The following is a 17,433-nucleotide window of genomic DNA, read 5'->3' on the forward strand; positions in this document are numbered from 1 at the left end:
GGGCTTGAGATCCCTGGTCTAAAGGCTGAAAGGCAGATTGTCTATAGACATTTATTTATTAACAATTCTATTTTGTGGTTCGAGTCTTGACAGCAGTCCACACCACACTGCACTGTTGCACTGAATTTTCATCCACATTTTTCATTCAACTCCACTTTGTTTTTGAAGTGCAATTTTGTCTGTACGATGATTGCATTCACTGTTTTTAACCTGTACTGAATAAATGTGTTATCTAAATTATTTCAAATATTAATTATTTAATAACAGTTTATAAATCATAAAGGGGCATTTTCATGTTTGCCTGACCATGAGTGTGATAACTGCAGCAGGAATTGTGTAGGTAGGACTGGCAGTGAAGTTGCCATTCACAGCAAAGTACATCCCATGACCGAAGACGGACTTCTTTTTGTACCTTTTTCCAAATGCGCCATGGTCCCAGAATTAGGGTGACAATACGTCCTCTTTTTCCCGGACATGTCCTCTTTTTGGACCTATAAAAATACATCCAGCCGGGATTTCTTTATCGCCCAAAATGTCTGTGATTCATCTGTTTTCTGAAAGGGGTAATATGATGCTGCTAAAAAGAACATTATTTTGTGTATTTGGTGTAATGAAATGTCAGCCCCAGGCATGACGAAGTGGATATCATCCTCTTTTGGAAGGCCAAACAAAGTAGTTTCGCTTTCACAAACAAACACACAGCGTCTATACGACATGGCAGCGGCGGAAATAAGAATACTACATCAAGAATAAAAGGTACGCCTTCTTTCTTTGCGTGAACATCTGGGCAGTGTTATGCAAATCTTCCCACATAGTGACGTAGAGATGTGGGGGCGTGTTAGAACGGGCCATTTTAGGGGAGTGTGGTTGACTGTTAACTTTTATAAAGAATATCTCTTTGGATTTGAGAATTTAGTCTTTGCAACTTTACAGATCTTCTTTATGCACCAAGAGCTTGTAACAATCCAAAGAGAAATGAAAAAATTGGAATCGCATCATATGACCCCTTTAATCTCGCTCCGCTGAATCTCTGACCATTGCCGTCTGCTCCCGCAACATGTGTTTCGCTCCTGCGATTTTTGTGTCCACTCCTTTAAACATTCTAATATTGTATAAAATTTTGGAGCACCAGGGAGCCCTCTCAGGATGCGGTGTATTTAAATATTTTTGAATGAGCATTTGTGCTGTTTACTTTCACTTTCGATTTTGCAATCACAAGCACTGTTTGTGTGGTGGAGTATGTGTTAAGAGATCAGATATTTGTCATTGAGCTCAGGATCTGTTGAGCAGCAAAAACTCAAGCATAGTCTTGTCAGTCATCTCTCCTTATTCTAGACCTGTGATCAGTAAAATCTAACTCCTGCAGCGCTTGTTGGATGTAGGGTTGCCAAGTCCGCATTTTTTCCACAGAATTGGGCTACTTTTAAACTGTTGACATAGGTTGATTTTCCCAAGTGGGTTAAAGGTTTGAAATATTGCATAAATAACCTTTGCCTGAAATGCTTGTATTGAAACATTTTGCATTCTACCTATTGTAAGACTTTCATTGACTTCTACATTAACTGTTCCCTCCTGGTGGAATGACCTGCCCAACTCAATCCTAGCAGCTGAGTCCTTAATATTTTCATGATGTTGATCACTGCATCGGGGGATGAGCTAGGCTCCAGAGATGAAGATTCGGCTGCGTTGCCTCCTTCTGGGAGAGCGGCATTGCCCGAGTCAGATCCAGAACTGACGGCTATGCTTGCCCGGGCCGCCGAGAGCGTCGGGCTGCCATGGAAGGCCCCTCCATCTCCCAAATGCTCAAGGCTGGATGATTGGTTCTTGGAGGTGCAGCACGCCGATCGTCGGCAGCCACCTCCAGTTCCATTCTTCCCGGAAGTGCATGAGGAGCTTACTAGGTCCTGGAGGGCACCTTTTTCTTCCCAAAACAGATCTAGTGCCTCCTCCGTCCTCACTAACCTTGACAGCGGGACGGCTAAGGGTTATGTGGAGATCCCCCCAGTTGAGCACGCTATTGCGATGCAGCTTTCCCCGAAAAGCGCTGCCGCCAGGCGGGGTAATCCACGCCTCCCGTACAGGGCCTGTAAGTTCTCGTCCCCACTGACGGCCAAGGCTTACGGAGCTGCTGGACAGGCCACCTCTGCCCTGCACGCCATGGCCCTCCTGCAGGTCTACCAGGCCAAGGCGTTAAAGCAGCTGCACGAGGGTAGTTCTGTCCACGCTAGGCTTACCCTGGCAGATATGAGGGAGTCCGACAAGCACCGCTTCTTGGACTCCCCGATCTCCCAGGCTGGGAGAGCTTTGCCCAACAGTTTCTCCGTCGCGCCGAAGCAGAAGCGATCAGACACATCCTGCCCTGGCGGCCTGCTGCTGCCGTCACTCAGCCACCGGCCACAGCCCCTCCACCTGCTCATCGCTGAGGGCGTCCTCCTGCTGCCTCCACCTCCGCTCCAGCCCGGTCTCAGCAGCAGCCTTCAAGGCACAGCATGGAGCTGGCACCAGGAAAGCGGCGCATACCCGTCTGTGCCCCAACCCAGCCCGCAAAGCGCCAGGGCAAGCGGCGCCCCTGAGACAGGCAACCTGGAGTCTCAGGATCCTGCTCTTCAGGAGATGGTTAGGGCACCACTCCTTCCCCCGGAGGACGGCCGGGCGGAGAATCTTTTGTTTCCGTTTTGTTCCGCCACTGGCTCCCCAGCCAGTGGTACCCAAACATTCAGTAAAAGAGCAGTTTCCTGTTTCTCTGGGTCTCAAGAGGGCCAGGACGGTGGTGCACGAAGTGCAGCCTCTATACTCCCGTCCCCCTCTCCTTTCGCCAGCAGGCAGCAGGGCCTGGTTCGAGGATGCTCTGCCTTCTCACGCGCCCCCTGCCCAATCGCAGAGCCAGGTAAGAGTCACACCACTCACTCAGACCCCACTCCGGGACGCTGTGCCTTCCGGGTCGGGTCCCTGTGCTCCGCCTCGCTGCCCCACCGCGGGTACGTCGGTGGTTTCCCTAGTTCCACTTGTTCGGTCTCTGGGGGCCTGGCTATCGCTCCCCAGGCTGTCTCGCTGGCTTACGAGAACCATCAGACTCGGCTATACGATTCTGTTCGCCCGGCGTCCGCCCAAGTTCAGGAGCATCCGGTTCACCTCGGTGCCGGACAAAGATGCTCCCGTCCTGCGAGCGGAAATCGCGGTCCTGCTGGCAAAGGACGTGATAGAGCTGGTCCCTCCAGCCGATATGAACTCTGGGTTTTACAGCCCATACTTCCTTGTACCCAAGAAAGGCGGTGGGTTACGGCCAATCTTGGACCTGCGCGTTCTGAACCAGGCCCTTCACAAGCTACCGTTCAGGATGTTAACGCAGAAACGTATCTTTCAATGCGTTTGTCCACAAGATTGGTTTGCAGCAATCGACCTGAAGGACGCGTACTTTCATGTCTCGATTCTCCCCCGACACAGGCCGTTTCTCCGCTTTGCGCTCAAGGGCTGGCATATCAGTACAAGGTCCTCCCCTTCGGGCTATGCCTGTCTCCTCGTGTCTTCACCAAGGTCGTGGAGGCAGCCCTCATTCCCTTGAGGGTAGCAGGCATTCGCATTCTTAACTACCTCGATGATTGGCTCATACTGGCCCAGTCCCGAGCTCAGTTGTGCTAACACAGGGACGTGGTACTCAGCCACCTCAGCCGGTTGGGGTTTCGGGTCAACTGGTAAAATTGCAAACTCAAACTGCAGAGGATAACTTTTGTCAGTGTCGAGTTGGACTCGGTCAACCGGACGGCGCGTCTTTTGACAGAGCGCGCTCAGTCGATGCTGAACTGCCTCGAGTCATTTCGGGGCAGGAAGGCGGTTCCACTGAAACAGTTTCAGAGGCTCCTGGGGCATATGGCATCCGCTGCCGCTGTTACGCCGGTCAGATTGCTTCATATGAGACTGCTTCAGCGTTGGCTTCATGATCGAGTCCCGAGATGGGCATGGCAACGCGGCACGCACCGGGTCTTGGTTACCCCGTCCTGCCGCCAAACCTTCAGCCCGTGGTTGGACCTTGTTTTTCTTCGGGCAAGGGTTCCCCTAGTGCAAGTGTCCAGGCATGTTGTTGTTTCAACAGATGCCTCTGCCATCGGCTGGGGTGCCATGTGCAACGGGCATGTAGCTTCAGGCACCTGGACAGGGCCTCATCTGCAGTAGCATATCAATTGTTGCTGGCAGTATGGCTTGCTCTCCGCCGCTTTAAACCGAGGCTTTGCGTCAGGGACATACTGGTCCGGACGGACAATACTGCGACCATTGCGTACATCAACCACCAGGGTGGTCTACGCTCCTGTCGCATGTCGCAAAGGCCGCCATCTCCTTCTTTGGAGTCAGAAGCATTTGAGGTTGCTTCGTGCCGTTCACATCCCAGGCGAGCTCAATCGTGCAGCCGATGAGCTCTCACGTCAGCCCCAATCATCTAAACCAGGGATAGACAACTCCGGTCCTGGAGGGCCACTATCCTGCAGAGTTTAACTTCAGCCCTCATAAAAACTCACCTGCCTGTATCTATCTAGTAATCCCGAAAACACTGATTACCTTGTTCAGGTGTGTTTAATTAGGGTTGGAGCTAAACTCTGCAGGACAGTGGCCCTCCAGGACAGAAGTTGCCTATCCCTGATCTAAATCAACAACATGTATGTTAGACATGTTAGATATTCCATCTAAGCTCCTAAAAGAGGTGCTTTCAGAAGTCATAGATCCTCTTCTGACTATTATTAATTCCTCATTGTTATTAGGATATGTCCCCAAAACCTTCAAACTGGCTGTTATTAAGCCTCTCATCAAAAAACCACAACTTGACCCCAAAGAACTAGTTAATTATATACCGATCTCGAATCTCCCTTTTCTGTCCAAGATACTAGAAAAAGGTAGTATCCTCACAATTATATTCCTTCTTAGAGAAAAATGGCATCTGTGAGGATTTCCAGTCAGAATTTAGACCGTATCATAGTACTGAGACTGCTCTCCTTAGAGTTATAAATGACCTGCTCTTATCATCTGATCATGGTTGTATCTCTCTATTAGTGCTATTGGATCTTAGTGCTGCATTCGAAACTATTGACCACACCATTCTTTTGCATAGACTAGAACACTTTGTTGGCATTAATGGAAGTGCATTAGCATGGTTTAATTCGTACTTATATGACCGCCATCAATTCGTAGCATTGAATGAAGAGGTATCATATCGATCGCAAGTGCAGTATGGAGTACCTCAAGGCTCAGTACTAGGGCCGTTACTCTTCTCGCTTTACATGTTACCCTTGGGAAATATCATCAGGAAACAAGGTGTTAGCTTTCACTGTTATGCTTATGATACTCAGCTCTATATTTCTTCGCGGCTCGGTGAAACATACCAATTTGAAAAACTAACGGAATGCATAGTCGATATAAAAAACTGGATGACGAGTAATTTCTTACTGCTAAATTCTGAAAAAAAACAGAGGTGTTAATTATAGGACCTAAAAGCTCTGCATGTAATAACCTAGAACGCTTGATGGCTGCTCTGTCAATTCTTCGTCATCAGTTAGGAACCTAGGTGTGCTATTTGATAGCAACCTTTCCTTAGAAAGCCAAATTTCTAGCATTTGTAAAACTGCATTTTTCCATCTCAAAAATATATCTTAATTACGGCCTATGCTCTTAATGTCAAATGCAGAAATGTTAATCCATGCGTTTATGACCTCAAGGTTAGATTATTGTAATGCTTTATTGGGTGATTGTTCTGCACACTTAGTAAACAAACTCCAGTTAGTCCAAAATGCAGCAGCTAGAGTTCTTACTAGAACCAGGAAGTATGATCACATTAGTCCGGTTCTGTCAACACTGCACTGGCTCCCTATTAAACATCGTATAGATTTTAAAATCCTGCTTATTACTTACAAAGCCCTGAATGGTTTAGCACCTCAGTATTTTAATGAGCTCTTGTTACATTATAGTCCTCCACGTCCACTCCGTTCATAAAGCTCTGGCAATTTGATAATACCTAGAATATCAAAGTCAACTGCCGGCGGCAGATCCTTTTCCTATATGGCGCCCAAACTCTGGAATAACCTACCTAAAATTGTTCAGGAGGCAGACACACTCTTGCAGTTTAAATCTAGATTAAAGACCCATCTCTTTAACCTGTCTTACACATAGCACACTAACACGCTTCTAATATCCAAATCCGTTAAAGGATTTTTAGGCTGCATTAATTAGTTAAACCGGAACCAGGAACACTTCCCATAACACCCGATGTACTTGCTACATCATTAGAAGAATGGCATCTATTCTAATATTGGTCTGTTTCTCTCTTATTCCGAGGTCACCATAGCCACCAGATCCAGTCTGTTTCCAAGTCAGAGGGTCACTCCAGTCACCCGGATCCAGTATGTATCCAGCCCAGATGGTGGATCAGCACCTAGAAAGGACCTCTACAGCCCTGAAAGACAGGGGAGACCAGGACAACTAGAGCCCCAGAGACAGATCCCCTGTAAAGACCTTGTCTCAGACGACCACCGGGACAAGACCACAGGGAACAGATGATTCTTTTGCACAATCTGACTTTGCTGCAGGCTGGAATTGAACTGCTGGTTTCTTCTGGTCAGAGGAGAACTGGCCCCCCGACTGAGCCTGGTTTCTCCCTAGGTTTTTTCTCCATTCTGTCACCGATGGAGTTTTGGTTCCTTGCCGCTGTCGCCTCTGGCTTGCTTAGTTGGGGACACTTCATTTACAGCAATATCGTTGACTTGATTGCAAATTATTGCACAGATACGATTTAAACTGAACTGAGCTACATGATGACATCACTAAATTCAATGATAAACTGCCTTTAACTTTCATTTTGCATTATTGACACACTGTTTTCCTAATTAAATTTAAATTTAAATTTAAATTTATGCATTTAAATACATTTATGCATTTAGCAGATGCTTTTATCCAAAGCGACTTACAGTGCAATCAGGCTATCAATTCTTACCTATCATGTGTTTCCGGGGAATCGAACCCCCAACCTTGCACTTGTTAACGCAATGCTCTACCACTTGAGCTACAGGAGCACTGTTGTTCACAATGTTGAATGTGACTGACTGAAAGGGAACGTCTCGGTTATGTATGTAACCCTCGTTCCCTGAAGGAGGGAATGGAGACGTTATGTTCCATCGCCACAGTTGCTGTACCACCACTGTACGGCCGAGGCACACCGTCTCGGCTCCTCAGCGAAAAACTGAATGTGCGACTGCACGCGCTCTCCTTATATACCCGCGTTGCGGGGCGGGGTGCGCGATGCAAATCTCGCACGCCAACATTCATTGGCTTGTTTTGTTAACACTCGAAGGCGATTTGTCTCTCTAGCAAAATCCCCGATTTCGTCAGTCACTGACGTAACATCTCCGTTCCCTCCTTCAGGGAACGAGGGTTACATACGTAACCGAGACGTTTCCCTTTCACTTTTGAGATTCACGATGGCACGTACTCTGTTTAGCCTATACATGGAGCAGTGGCACTTACAACACATTTTACAAGATTAGATGTTTGTTAGTGGTGCTGAGGATCTGCAAATCATTCGATATCGTCCTGAGTCAGGTCAGTTAGCAGGTTTATGCTTGTTATTCATCTTAGCTACAGCGATAGCAGGATGCCTTTGTCCATATTAGGGATTTCCTGGCATCAAAAGTTACTTCTATCATATGAGTACGTTTTGGACTTTCTGAATGAGAGTGCCCTCCGGCTTTGAGTATTAATGAAACATACAGCGCACTAAGTGGGATTTATACTTTCGCCTGGCTCCCGCTTCGCGAGACTCCGCTGACCACACGCGCACCTTCCCAAATGGATGAGGCTTTTATACATGTAGCGTTCGCCATTGTTCTATTCTATGAAATGACAGGGGGTGACGATGATTAATTGTCCTCTAAAACCATCGGAATCACCAGTGAGAAGAAGTCATTTGCCGTTGTTTGACTTCTCGCGTGATGAATGAGTTGATGAATTAATTTCTTTATGTACAAACTGATTAAAACAATCTTAAACTATTGGCTTTATTTTGCATCAAACACAAGACAAATTTAAGCAAATAGTGTATAAATAGTATCTAAATGAATTCTAATTCTATTTTTATTCAATAAACATACTTCAAATAAAAAGCCTTGGACAAACTGTGCAAAAAAACAAAACAACAGCAACAACAAAAAAAAAAAACTATGCATTGTTTTCTGTCAAAGCATCAAAAAGCTCCTGATGGCGTTTGAACTTCACATCAAACTGCTTCTTTTTCACACAAACGCAGGCACAGACGTGCATGTTTGGCTAGAGTCACCCTGTATCCGGGCATCTTAGGATGCGGAGCTGCACGGAAAGTTACAAAAACTGCCGTGCACACCACCACACAAAATGAGTTCGTGCGTACTCAAAGCGAACTTCTGCCAACACAGCGATGGCGACATATTAGGCGCGCGCACAGTGTTGCCAATTTAGCAATTTAACCTTTTCTTCCAAAAGCACCTAGCAACAAATTTAGCTTTTTTTAAAGTTACTTAGCAGAGTGTCCAAGCTACTCTTTTCTATACAGTAAAACTCAATGGTGAACACGGTTGCCAAACAAAAAGCAAGACTTTTATGACAAAAAAAAAAAAAAAAAAAAAAAATGAAAGACCAGCTCAGGAATTCTGCTAAACCTCTACATTGGTGAAAAGTCATACAGGCTGAAGGTAAAAAATGACCAAATTTCAATAATTTAGGTTTAACCATCCATGAAGCATCACACTACCAGTCACATATGTGTACAATTAGAAAGAAAGAATCAACAAGTGTTCATCACACATGAGCTCCAAAAATGAAGTTTAAATGTATCCCAGGATGCACCTTGGGAGTTTCAACTTTGCTGTTTGTTTTTGTCATTTTTTTATAGTTATATAGTTATATATAGTTTTTTAGTTAACTAATAGATCTAGCTTTTTTGAAGTTGTAAAAAAAAAAAGAAAGTTTTGACTGGTAGTGCACTTTAGATGTCTGTATGTGAAATGACACTCACATGATCTCCTCATTTTTGCAATTTGGTCCAGTAGGAATAACCCTAAACAAGAGTATTTTTTTCAGCAGGAATTGCTGGCTCTGAATGCATTTGTGGACACCTGCAGCTTCGCTGTGGGCTTTTAGGTCTACCTGCAGTGACAGAGAGAGAGAGTTCCTGTAAGATTAGCATGAAATATTCATCAAAATGTCAAAAAGCATGATGAATGAATGTTAGTCTGCTTACCTTCTGTTGTGGACAGCAGTGCATCTGTGCAGATCAGATGAATGTGAGTTTTATCTTTCTGAGCCAGTTTTGTGCAGAGCAATACCAGTGAAGTGATTAAAAGGCTGTAATCTGTTGGTTGTGAGTCTAACAACAGCCTGCACTCTTTATTTTAAAGACAGTCCCTCCCACACAACATCCGAAAGTTTATTGTGCAATTATGATTTCTCAGTATTCTTCTCTTCCAAGGAACTCTCTCTTCAATTTCGCTATAATTTTGCTACAACTCAGTAAGTGCTGCCAAATGCCAGTTGACCTAATAAACACACACACACATAATGCAATTTTCTAATGCCTCTAAATTATCACCACAAACAAACATGTTGCACACAAGCTACTACATTCCTTCTGTCATGTGAATCAGTTCACTTCAAAAATATATATTTTTTTAAAAACAGTGTAAAGAGCTTTGATCATAAAACTAAGCATTTAAATATAATTTTAAGACATTTTGAGAGGTATAGAGTGACAACTGGTATTCATATCATTTGAAAAAGTATTCTGTTTCATTATAAAAATTTCACCACATCTGTTAATAAAACTTTAACACAGAATCTTTATTCAGCAATAGGAATCTACTTTTATCTATGAAATAATGCACAAATTATATACAAATTACTGTATGGTTTGATTTAGACATTTGTTATTAAAATATAAAACATTTTAATTGTTACAAGTTTGTAAAATATAAGTAAAACATTGTTAAAGTACTGCAAGGTTGCTGATTTAGCAACTTGACCAGTCAAAATGATTTTCATCTCAATCTCCAATTAATCTCAAATTGCACTAAAATGCAGTATATAATTAAAGACAAAAAAATCATGTGGTTAAAGAAATTCACAATCTTGCCCTTTTTCTTCTTTAACGATATAGTACATTTTGTCCACTAAATATATCATTATGGGCAAAAAAAAAAAAAAAAGGATTAAGAAGGTTTATATTTAAAGTTCATGTGTATATAAAAAACAAACAATCAAAAAAAACATTCAATTTGCTTTATTATAAACTTTTTTTGAATGATTGAGGAAACGATTAGGAATGGCACAGCATAGAATAATCATAGATTTTATTATGGCACAAGACACATTTTGGCAAAGTTATTAAACAATAAATTTTAGGGAGTCTCCGGGTAAAATAAGAATATTATAAAAATGCTTAATAGTTGTAGGTTCATTTCCTTGGAGCATAGCCTAAAATCTGTCACACGTGTTGGTGTGTAAAACAAGCGCATGAAGGAGATATCAAAATAGTTATTTTAATGATCCACAGGGGAAAAAGGGCACACCCAAACACAAATCCAAATAATCTAACATCAATAGTGGACAAAGCAAAAATGGGGAATACAGATTTTTAAATACTGGGAACGTAATCAGTGGGAAACAGAAACAGGTGTGGAGCTAATTAACTAAACAAGAAAAGGAACATGACCAAATAAGGATACTCAGTAAGAACAGAAGTCCATAACTGTGACAGTTCGCCCCCTCCCAGAACAGTGCGTCCCCGCACCGACAGAAATAGTCCAGTGGAGGGAGGGTGGGGGTTCAGTAGGCGGGCGTGGGGCAGGCAAGGGGCAGGCAATGGAGAGGGAGCATAGACCATAGTGCCAGGGTGGAGTGGATGTAGGGAGGAGCCCAGAGCAGGAGGAGCCAGATGGGGGAGCAATGTCCATAGTGCATGGTGGGAGTTGGTGGAGTTGGGGGCGGGGGGAGCCATGGAGGAGTAAGAGCCGACAACACCAGGGGGCCAACTGACGGCGACTGCACCAATGGATGAGGAGCCCAGGATGGAGCCGAGCAGATGGAGAGCCAGGGTGACACGGAGGATCCAGAGGGACAAGGCACTGCTGAAGGCACAGGCAACCGAGGTGGAGGGAGGGCTCTGGAAGACCGCTGCAGAGCGACTGAGGATGGAGGGGGAGATGGAGGAGCCTGACAGAGCCGGAGTGACAAGGCGAAGCCAGAGGAGTGGAGTCCTGAGGCGGCGGATGGTCAACGACTGACCAAGGCGGAGCCGATGGGTCGAAGGACCGAGCTGGAGTCCAGGGCTCTGAAGCTGGAGGCAGAGACAGGGGATCCTCACACCAAGGCGGAGCTGGAGACTGGAAGTCCCGAGGCAAATAAGAGCTCCCAGATGGTGCTGACTGAGGGTGAGCTGAGGGGCTGACAGGCACTAGCAGATATAGGGTTGAGGAACTGGCTGATTTGAGAGGAGGCAGGAGGGGGAGGCTGGGAGGGAACACAGAAGGACTTGGGCTGGGCGGAACCAATGGAGATGCAGGAGATTCAGGGCTGGCGGGAACCAGCGGAGACACAGGAGAATTGGTTTGGGGAGGCATTACCCAATCTATTAAATCCATCTGGAAAAGGTCCATAAGTTCCTCATAGTATTGTCCAGTGAGCAGTGTCAGCTCACTCTCAGTGGTTGGAGTGTGGGCCGGGCTTCCCTCCAAGCCCTCGATCTCCACCAAAACTCCCTCGGGAACGGATGATGTTGCCGGCTCATGCACTTGGTCAGATAATGCTGGAAGCTCAGGCTCCATGGCGACGATCGGCTCAGTCACAGCGGGCTCAGGCTCTCCGCCTGCAGTGGGCTCAGGCAATAATTCCGTGCCGCTGGATGACGGCTGGCTGGTCTCTGGTTCCGGAGTGGAGCTGGAGATAGCCTCCTCAGCAGGGCAGACGGTGAACGGTGATCCAGTTATTCTCCAGCACCCACTCCACGAAAGCGGTGAAATCCTCTTTGGGACCGTTCGCTGGTAGGCGTGCATTACACTGCTCGCTCAGGCTGGTGTAATAAAAAACACAGAGCGAGCGGTCTGGGAAGTGGGTAAGACACGCCAGATCGATAAAGTCCTTGGTGTGGTCCTCCAGCGAACGGTCCAACTGTTCCAGGCATAGGAGCTGGACAGCTGGTAAAGCCATTCCGGGAGAGGGGAAAAACAAAACAAAAAAGAAAAAAAAAAACGCAGCTAAACTTATTCACTTTTAGGTCCGCTATTCTGTCACACGTGTTGGTGTGTAAAACAAGCGCACGACGAAGGAGATATCAAAATAGTTATTTTAATGATCCACAGGAGAAACCGGGCACATCCAAACACAAATCCAAATAATCTTACATCAATAGCGGACAAAGCAAAAATGGAGAACACAGATTTTTAAATATTGGGAACGTAATCAGTGGGAAACAGAAACAGGTGTGGGGCTAATTAATTAACTAAACAAGAAAAGGAACATGACCAAATAAGGAAACTCAATAAGAACAGAAGTCCATTACTGTGAATAAAATCATTGAGACAATCACTAACCATGACACAATCTGTAAATTATTTTGCATATTAACAATTATGCAATATAATATAATGTGATTCAACGCTGAAACATACCTTTTATAAAAATCTTGTGTTTCAGTGACAACGCACTAATATTTTCAGAGTCGCTTTAACACGAAACAGGAATCTCATGAATATTCATGTATGCTCCGCCCAGTGACACCAAATATCTCAGACACCGAATATTTCAGAACACTGGCACCACCACTTGCAGATTTTAATGATAACAGTGAAAAGAACTTAAAATGCTCCTTCATGCTCGATTGTACATATAAGAGTAATACAGCATTTAAATCTGTAAATGGTCTACTTTTATTTGTGTACAATCACAATATCAATAAAACATTGTGCTTTTGCAAAATAAAGAAAACCCAAAACAAAAACAAAAACAGGGTGTGCTTTTAGCCGTCTCAATCTCACATATCTATTTAAAATGTGTCACTAAAATGAACTAAAACTCAGCAAATATTTGACACACATACAAGAGAGATATATCTATAGAAAGCTTGACATGTCTACTTTTAAACGAAGTAAGTCATGTCAAAAACAAATATTATGTGACAAAGTATGAAACCAACTCGATGTCAAATCTTGCCCGGCTGCTTTCATTATCTCTAATATCACACCCACGCGCCAATTGCGCTTTTGATATTATAATAGTCCACTTGAGAAGCCCGCATGTAAACGCCCACATCACAGCAAACAAAACAGCTAGACTTTTCCTCAAGTTCATCTTCGCTACTTCGTTTCTGGAACAAGACATGCTGAGAGTAATAAGACAGAATTTACCTCATATAAAGAGGCGCTGAGAAAGTAAGTCTTTTCTTATTAGCCTACTTGCATTAGTTGTTATTGAGTTACTGTGACATAACTTGTACATATTTTACGTAATTGTTAGACTTTTTCCAAACCATGATTCCTGACAAAATGTATAATCAAGTGAAATATAAAGATTCATTCACTGCATCTAATGTCTCACGACACCAGGATGTTTTTTTATTTTTATGTTCTATAAAAAAAAGTAAAGTGAAAGTGATGTGACATACAGCCAAGTATGGTGACCCATACTCAGAATTCGTGCTCTGCATTTAACCCATCCAAAGTGCACACACTCAGCAGTGAACACTAGTGTTGTTTTTGGTGGCCTGTTTTAATTTTAGTTTTAGTCTAGTCTTTGTGTGAAGCTGTCATTTTAGTTTTTATTACTTTTAGTCACATACATACTTTTTTTAGTCTAGTCTAGTTTTAGTCGACGAAAACTGATGACATTTAGTCTAGTTTTGATCAATGAAAATTGTATTTTAGTCTCTTTTTAGTAATGCCATTCTATTTAACCCAGTCAATATAGTACAAGTAGTAGTATAGACGAAACCCAAAATTATCTTATTATATTATTGTTACCTTGTAGACTCAAGAATATATCCATTCCAGACATGGAAGACTCTCTGATTTGAATTTACAACATTTATTTTAACAACCAAACATGTTAGAAGAACACACAAATAAATTTAAATAAAAACAATAAATAAAAATAATAAAAAAATCTGCAAATTTTTCTCCCAAAGACGAACCCCGGCTGGCCAGCCATTGGTCCCTTTCTCTGTGTCAAGGCTGATTTATACTCGACGCTTCCGCAAGTTTGCTTGGGTGAGCGTGGAAAATATGACGTCATCGCAGTGTTGCCGGAAGTTTGCTTTGAGTGCACGTGAACTCATTTCATGTGGCAGAGTGCACAGCATTTTTTGTAACTTTCCTCACAGCTCTGCATCCGAACATGCACGAGTTCAGCGCGATTATAGCCGAACATGCACGTCTGTGCCGGCATTTGTGTGAAACAAAAGCAGTTTAATGTGAAGTTCAAACTCCGTCAGGTGCTTTTTGACGGAAAACGCTTTTTTTTTTTGGAAAAAAAAATGTTCGCATAGTTTGTCCAAGGCTTCTTATTTGAAGTACATTTTATTTTTATTGTATAAAATAGAATAAGAATTCATTTAGATATTAATTATACACTATTTGCTTTCAGTTGTCTTGTGTTTGATGCGAAATACAGCCAATAGTTTAAGATTGTTTTAAGTTTGTACATACAGAAATTATTAATTTATCAACTCATTCATCACAAGACTTGTATTGGCCATACTGGCAAATGACTTCTCACCGGTGATTCCCGATGGTTTTAGGGGACAATTACTCCTCGTCACTCCCCTGTGGCTTGAGGAAGTGACGTTGCATGCATCTGTGCAGTGCGACCTGATGCAGCCCTTGAAGTGAGACACAGGAAACAGAAATACTGCAAAAATAAAAATAACCCGACTAAACGAGACGAAATAACGTTATAAAATTTTGTTTTCGTCTCATTTTGGTCAACAAAAATGAAGAGACATTTTAGCATAGTTTTTATTTTGTAAACCACATTTAGTCTCGTTTTTATTCGTCAACAATATTGCATTATACATTTAATTATAGTCATCATCACATGAGCAGCATTTACATTGTGTCTCATCTCGTTTTCGTCACGTGATAAAGGTTCGTTGACGATGATATTTAGCCATAATTTTCGTTGACAAAAGCAACACTAGTGAACACACACACACACACACACACCGTGAACACACACCCGGAGCAGTGGGCAGCCACTGCACCACAGATGAATCCTGCTGACTTTCACTTGAGTCTCTTCAAACTGCTTTCCTCTGAGAGCGCTGCACAAACATCAGATGTTCAACTACACTGATATTCTATAGTAAAACAAGCTCCTTGACTACTGATGATGTTTTTTCCATTGAATCCATGGAAGGAAGAAGCAAGCACTTAACATTTACATTTACATTTAATCATTTAGCAGATGCTTTTATCCTAAGCGACTTACAAATGAGAACAATAGAAACAATCAGACCAACAAGAGAACAACAACTGTATACAAGTGTCATGACTAGTCTAGCACAGAACCCGTAGCAAGGTTTTTTTTTTTTTTCAAGAATAGGATAGACAAGAAAGGGTAAGTGCTAGTATTAGTTGGTGGAAGTGCTGGCGAAAAAGATGAGTCTTTAGATGTTTTTTGAAAATGAATATCAGGTATGGTTTACTTATTTTACTTGTTGAACAGAATCTGTTTTCAGGAATGACTCAAAGTCAGTTCACATCTCTGTGGTTAGATCAGTATGCACAATGTGTCTTTGACCTTCATTATGTATGTTTTGATTATACTGTGTTGTAAATAAAATGCAAATAATTTAAAAAGCCATTTTTTTTCAATCTCCTCACACTCTGTCTTACCTGCCTCACAGTCACATGACTCACTGATGGGCCATTAGGGGAGGGCCCTTTGTCTTTCAGGTGTGAATCAGTAAATATTCATGGCCATTGTCACTCCCTCGCATAAAGCTTGTCTATCACAAAACATGTCTTACAAAATTTAAATCAATATATTGTTTTTTTGTGAATGAGTAAGCAGAATGATTTGTACATCATTTGGATGTAAATATTCTAGCCTACAAGACTGATTACTCAAAAGTCTTATTCAGAACTATTCAGTATGAATTTTATGGCCTCATTTCAGCTACATGTCCTCCCCAAAACTTACTAACCGCGCATAATATATATATATTTTTTTTCTAAAAAACGCAAACATGTAGATCAATCTTGCTCACATATTATCGTAGCACAGTTTGTGCTGAATGCAAAAAAAAAAAAAATAATAATAAAATAAATAAATAAATTACACGTTGACCAATAGTATGTTATAAGTAGCTGAAATCAGCACAAATGTTAGGGCATGTCAAAACATCTCAAGAGCCCCAAAATCACCTCGGACCCCAGAGGGTTAAGACAAAACAAGAATATTTATTTTGTGCCTTTGCACTGATTTGCTTTGACATTATGATGTTTTATTTGTTGTAAGAACATGTTCTTTACATGTTTTGAGAAACACTGAATGTGAAGATATTTTAATGCAGCGAAAAAGATTTACAATGTTTCAAAAAAAAAAGTTTATTTGTTAATATTTTTGCGTGAACACTGGTGCAGTGTTGACCAGTTAATCCATGAGATTTTACTTTGAACACCAACACTGGTGTTCTCATCATCCATTCTGGTGTTAATATTTTACTTTTTTAGAGTTTCTTAGTAACACTGTCAGAATGTTAATAATTCATTTGTTTAGTTTAACACTTTACCATTGGTATCCATATATACACTGGGTAAATGTTAATTTTAACTTTGAGGGAGTTAAATTCACTCTTTAAAATTTGCAGTGTGTATCACCCAGAGATGACAAAATTAGAAATTCTATATTACAGTAATAGTTGAATCAATATCTTCAGTCGCTCTTTGAACAGTGATATTCATTCACGGTTGGCTCTTGATGTTCCTCTTGTTGATTCTACAAACATGAAGAGATACATGTTAGTGTCTGAAGGCTGAAAGGTGCACCAAAGTGCTGCAGTATACAAATTTAATATACAGTTCAAATCATGTTAATGAATCATTTTTAGATGGATAATTAGAGTCATCATAAACAAGAACTTACTCTTTTTTGAGAGAAATCACCCAGTCTTTAGTAGGATCAAGACACGTCTGTGCATTCTTCATTGTGGCACTGTAAGTAACAAATTATGTAATTCTTTAAAATTGATAGAATGACTCTTAACCATTGCATACAATAATACACATGAGTCACATTCTGACTCCAAGCTATTCTTTTCTATACAATAAAACTCAATGGTGACCACGACTGCTAAGCAAAAAGCAAGACTTTTATGTTTAAAAAAAAAATAAAACATTTAAGGACAAGCTCAGGAATTCTGCTAAACCTCTCCAT

The 17,433-nt window shown here is 42.2% G+C and overlaps 1 protein-coding gene across 1 annotated transcript in view; it reads right to left on the minus strand.

The window, feature by feature from the left end:
• Window positions 1–16,588: 16,588 nt before the first annotated feature.
• LOC122145567 (growth-regulated alpha protein-like) overlaps window positions 16,589–17,433 on the minus strand; it is a 1,499-nt gene continuing 654 nt past the window's right edge. Inside the window, exons 3-4 of the mRNA XM_042759441.1 lie at window positions 17,143–17,211; window positions 16,589–16,995 (exon numbers count right to left, since the gene is read on the minus strand). Of these exons, the coding sequence (XP_042615375.1) occupies window positions 16,962–16,995; window positions 17,143–17,211 (103 nt within the window). The 3' untranslated portion in view covers window positions 16,589–16,961. The remainder of the gene's footprint in view (window positions 16,996–17,142; window positions 17,212–17,433) is intronic.

The sequence above is a fragment of the Cyprinus carpio genome, chromosome A7, assembly GCF_018340385.1.
Source record: "Cyprinus carpio isolate SPL01 chromosome A7, ASM1834038v1, whole genome shotgun sequence".
In the NCBI taxonomy this organism is placed as follows: Eukaryota; Metazoa; Chordata; class Actinopteri; order Cypriniformes; family Cyprinidae; genus Cyprinus; species Cyprinus carpio.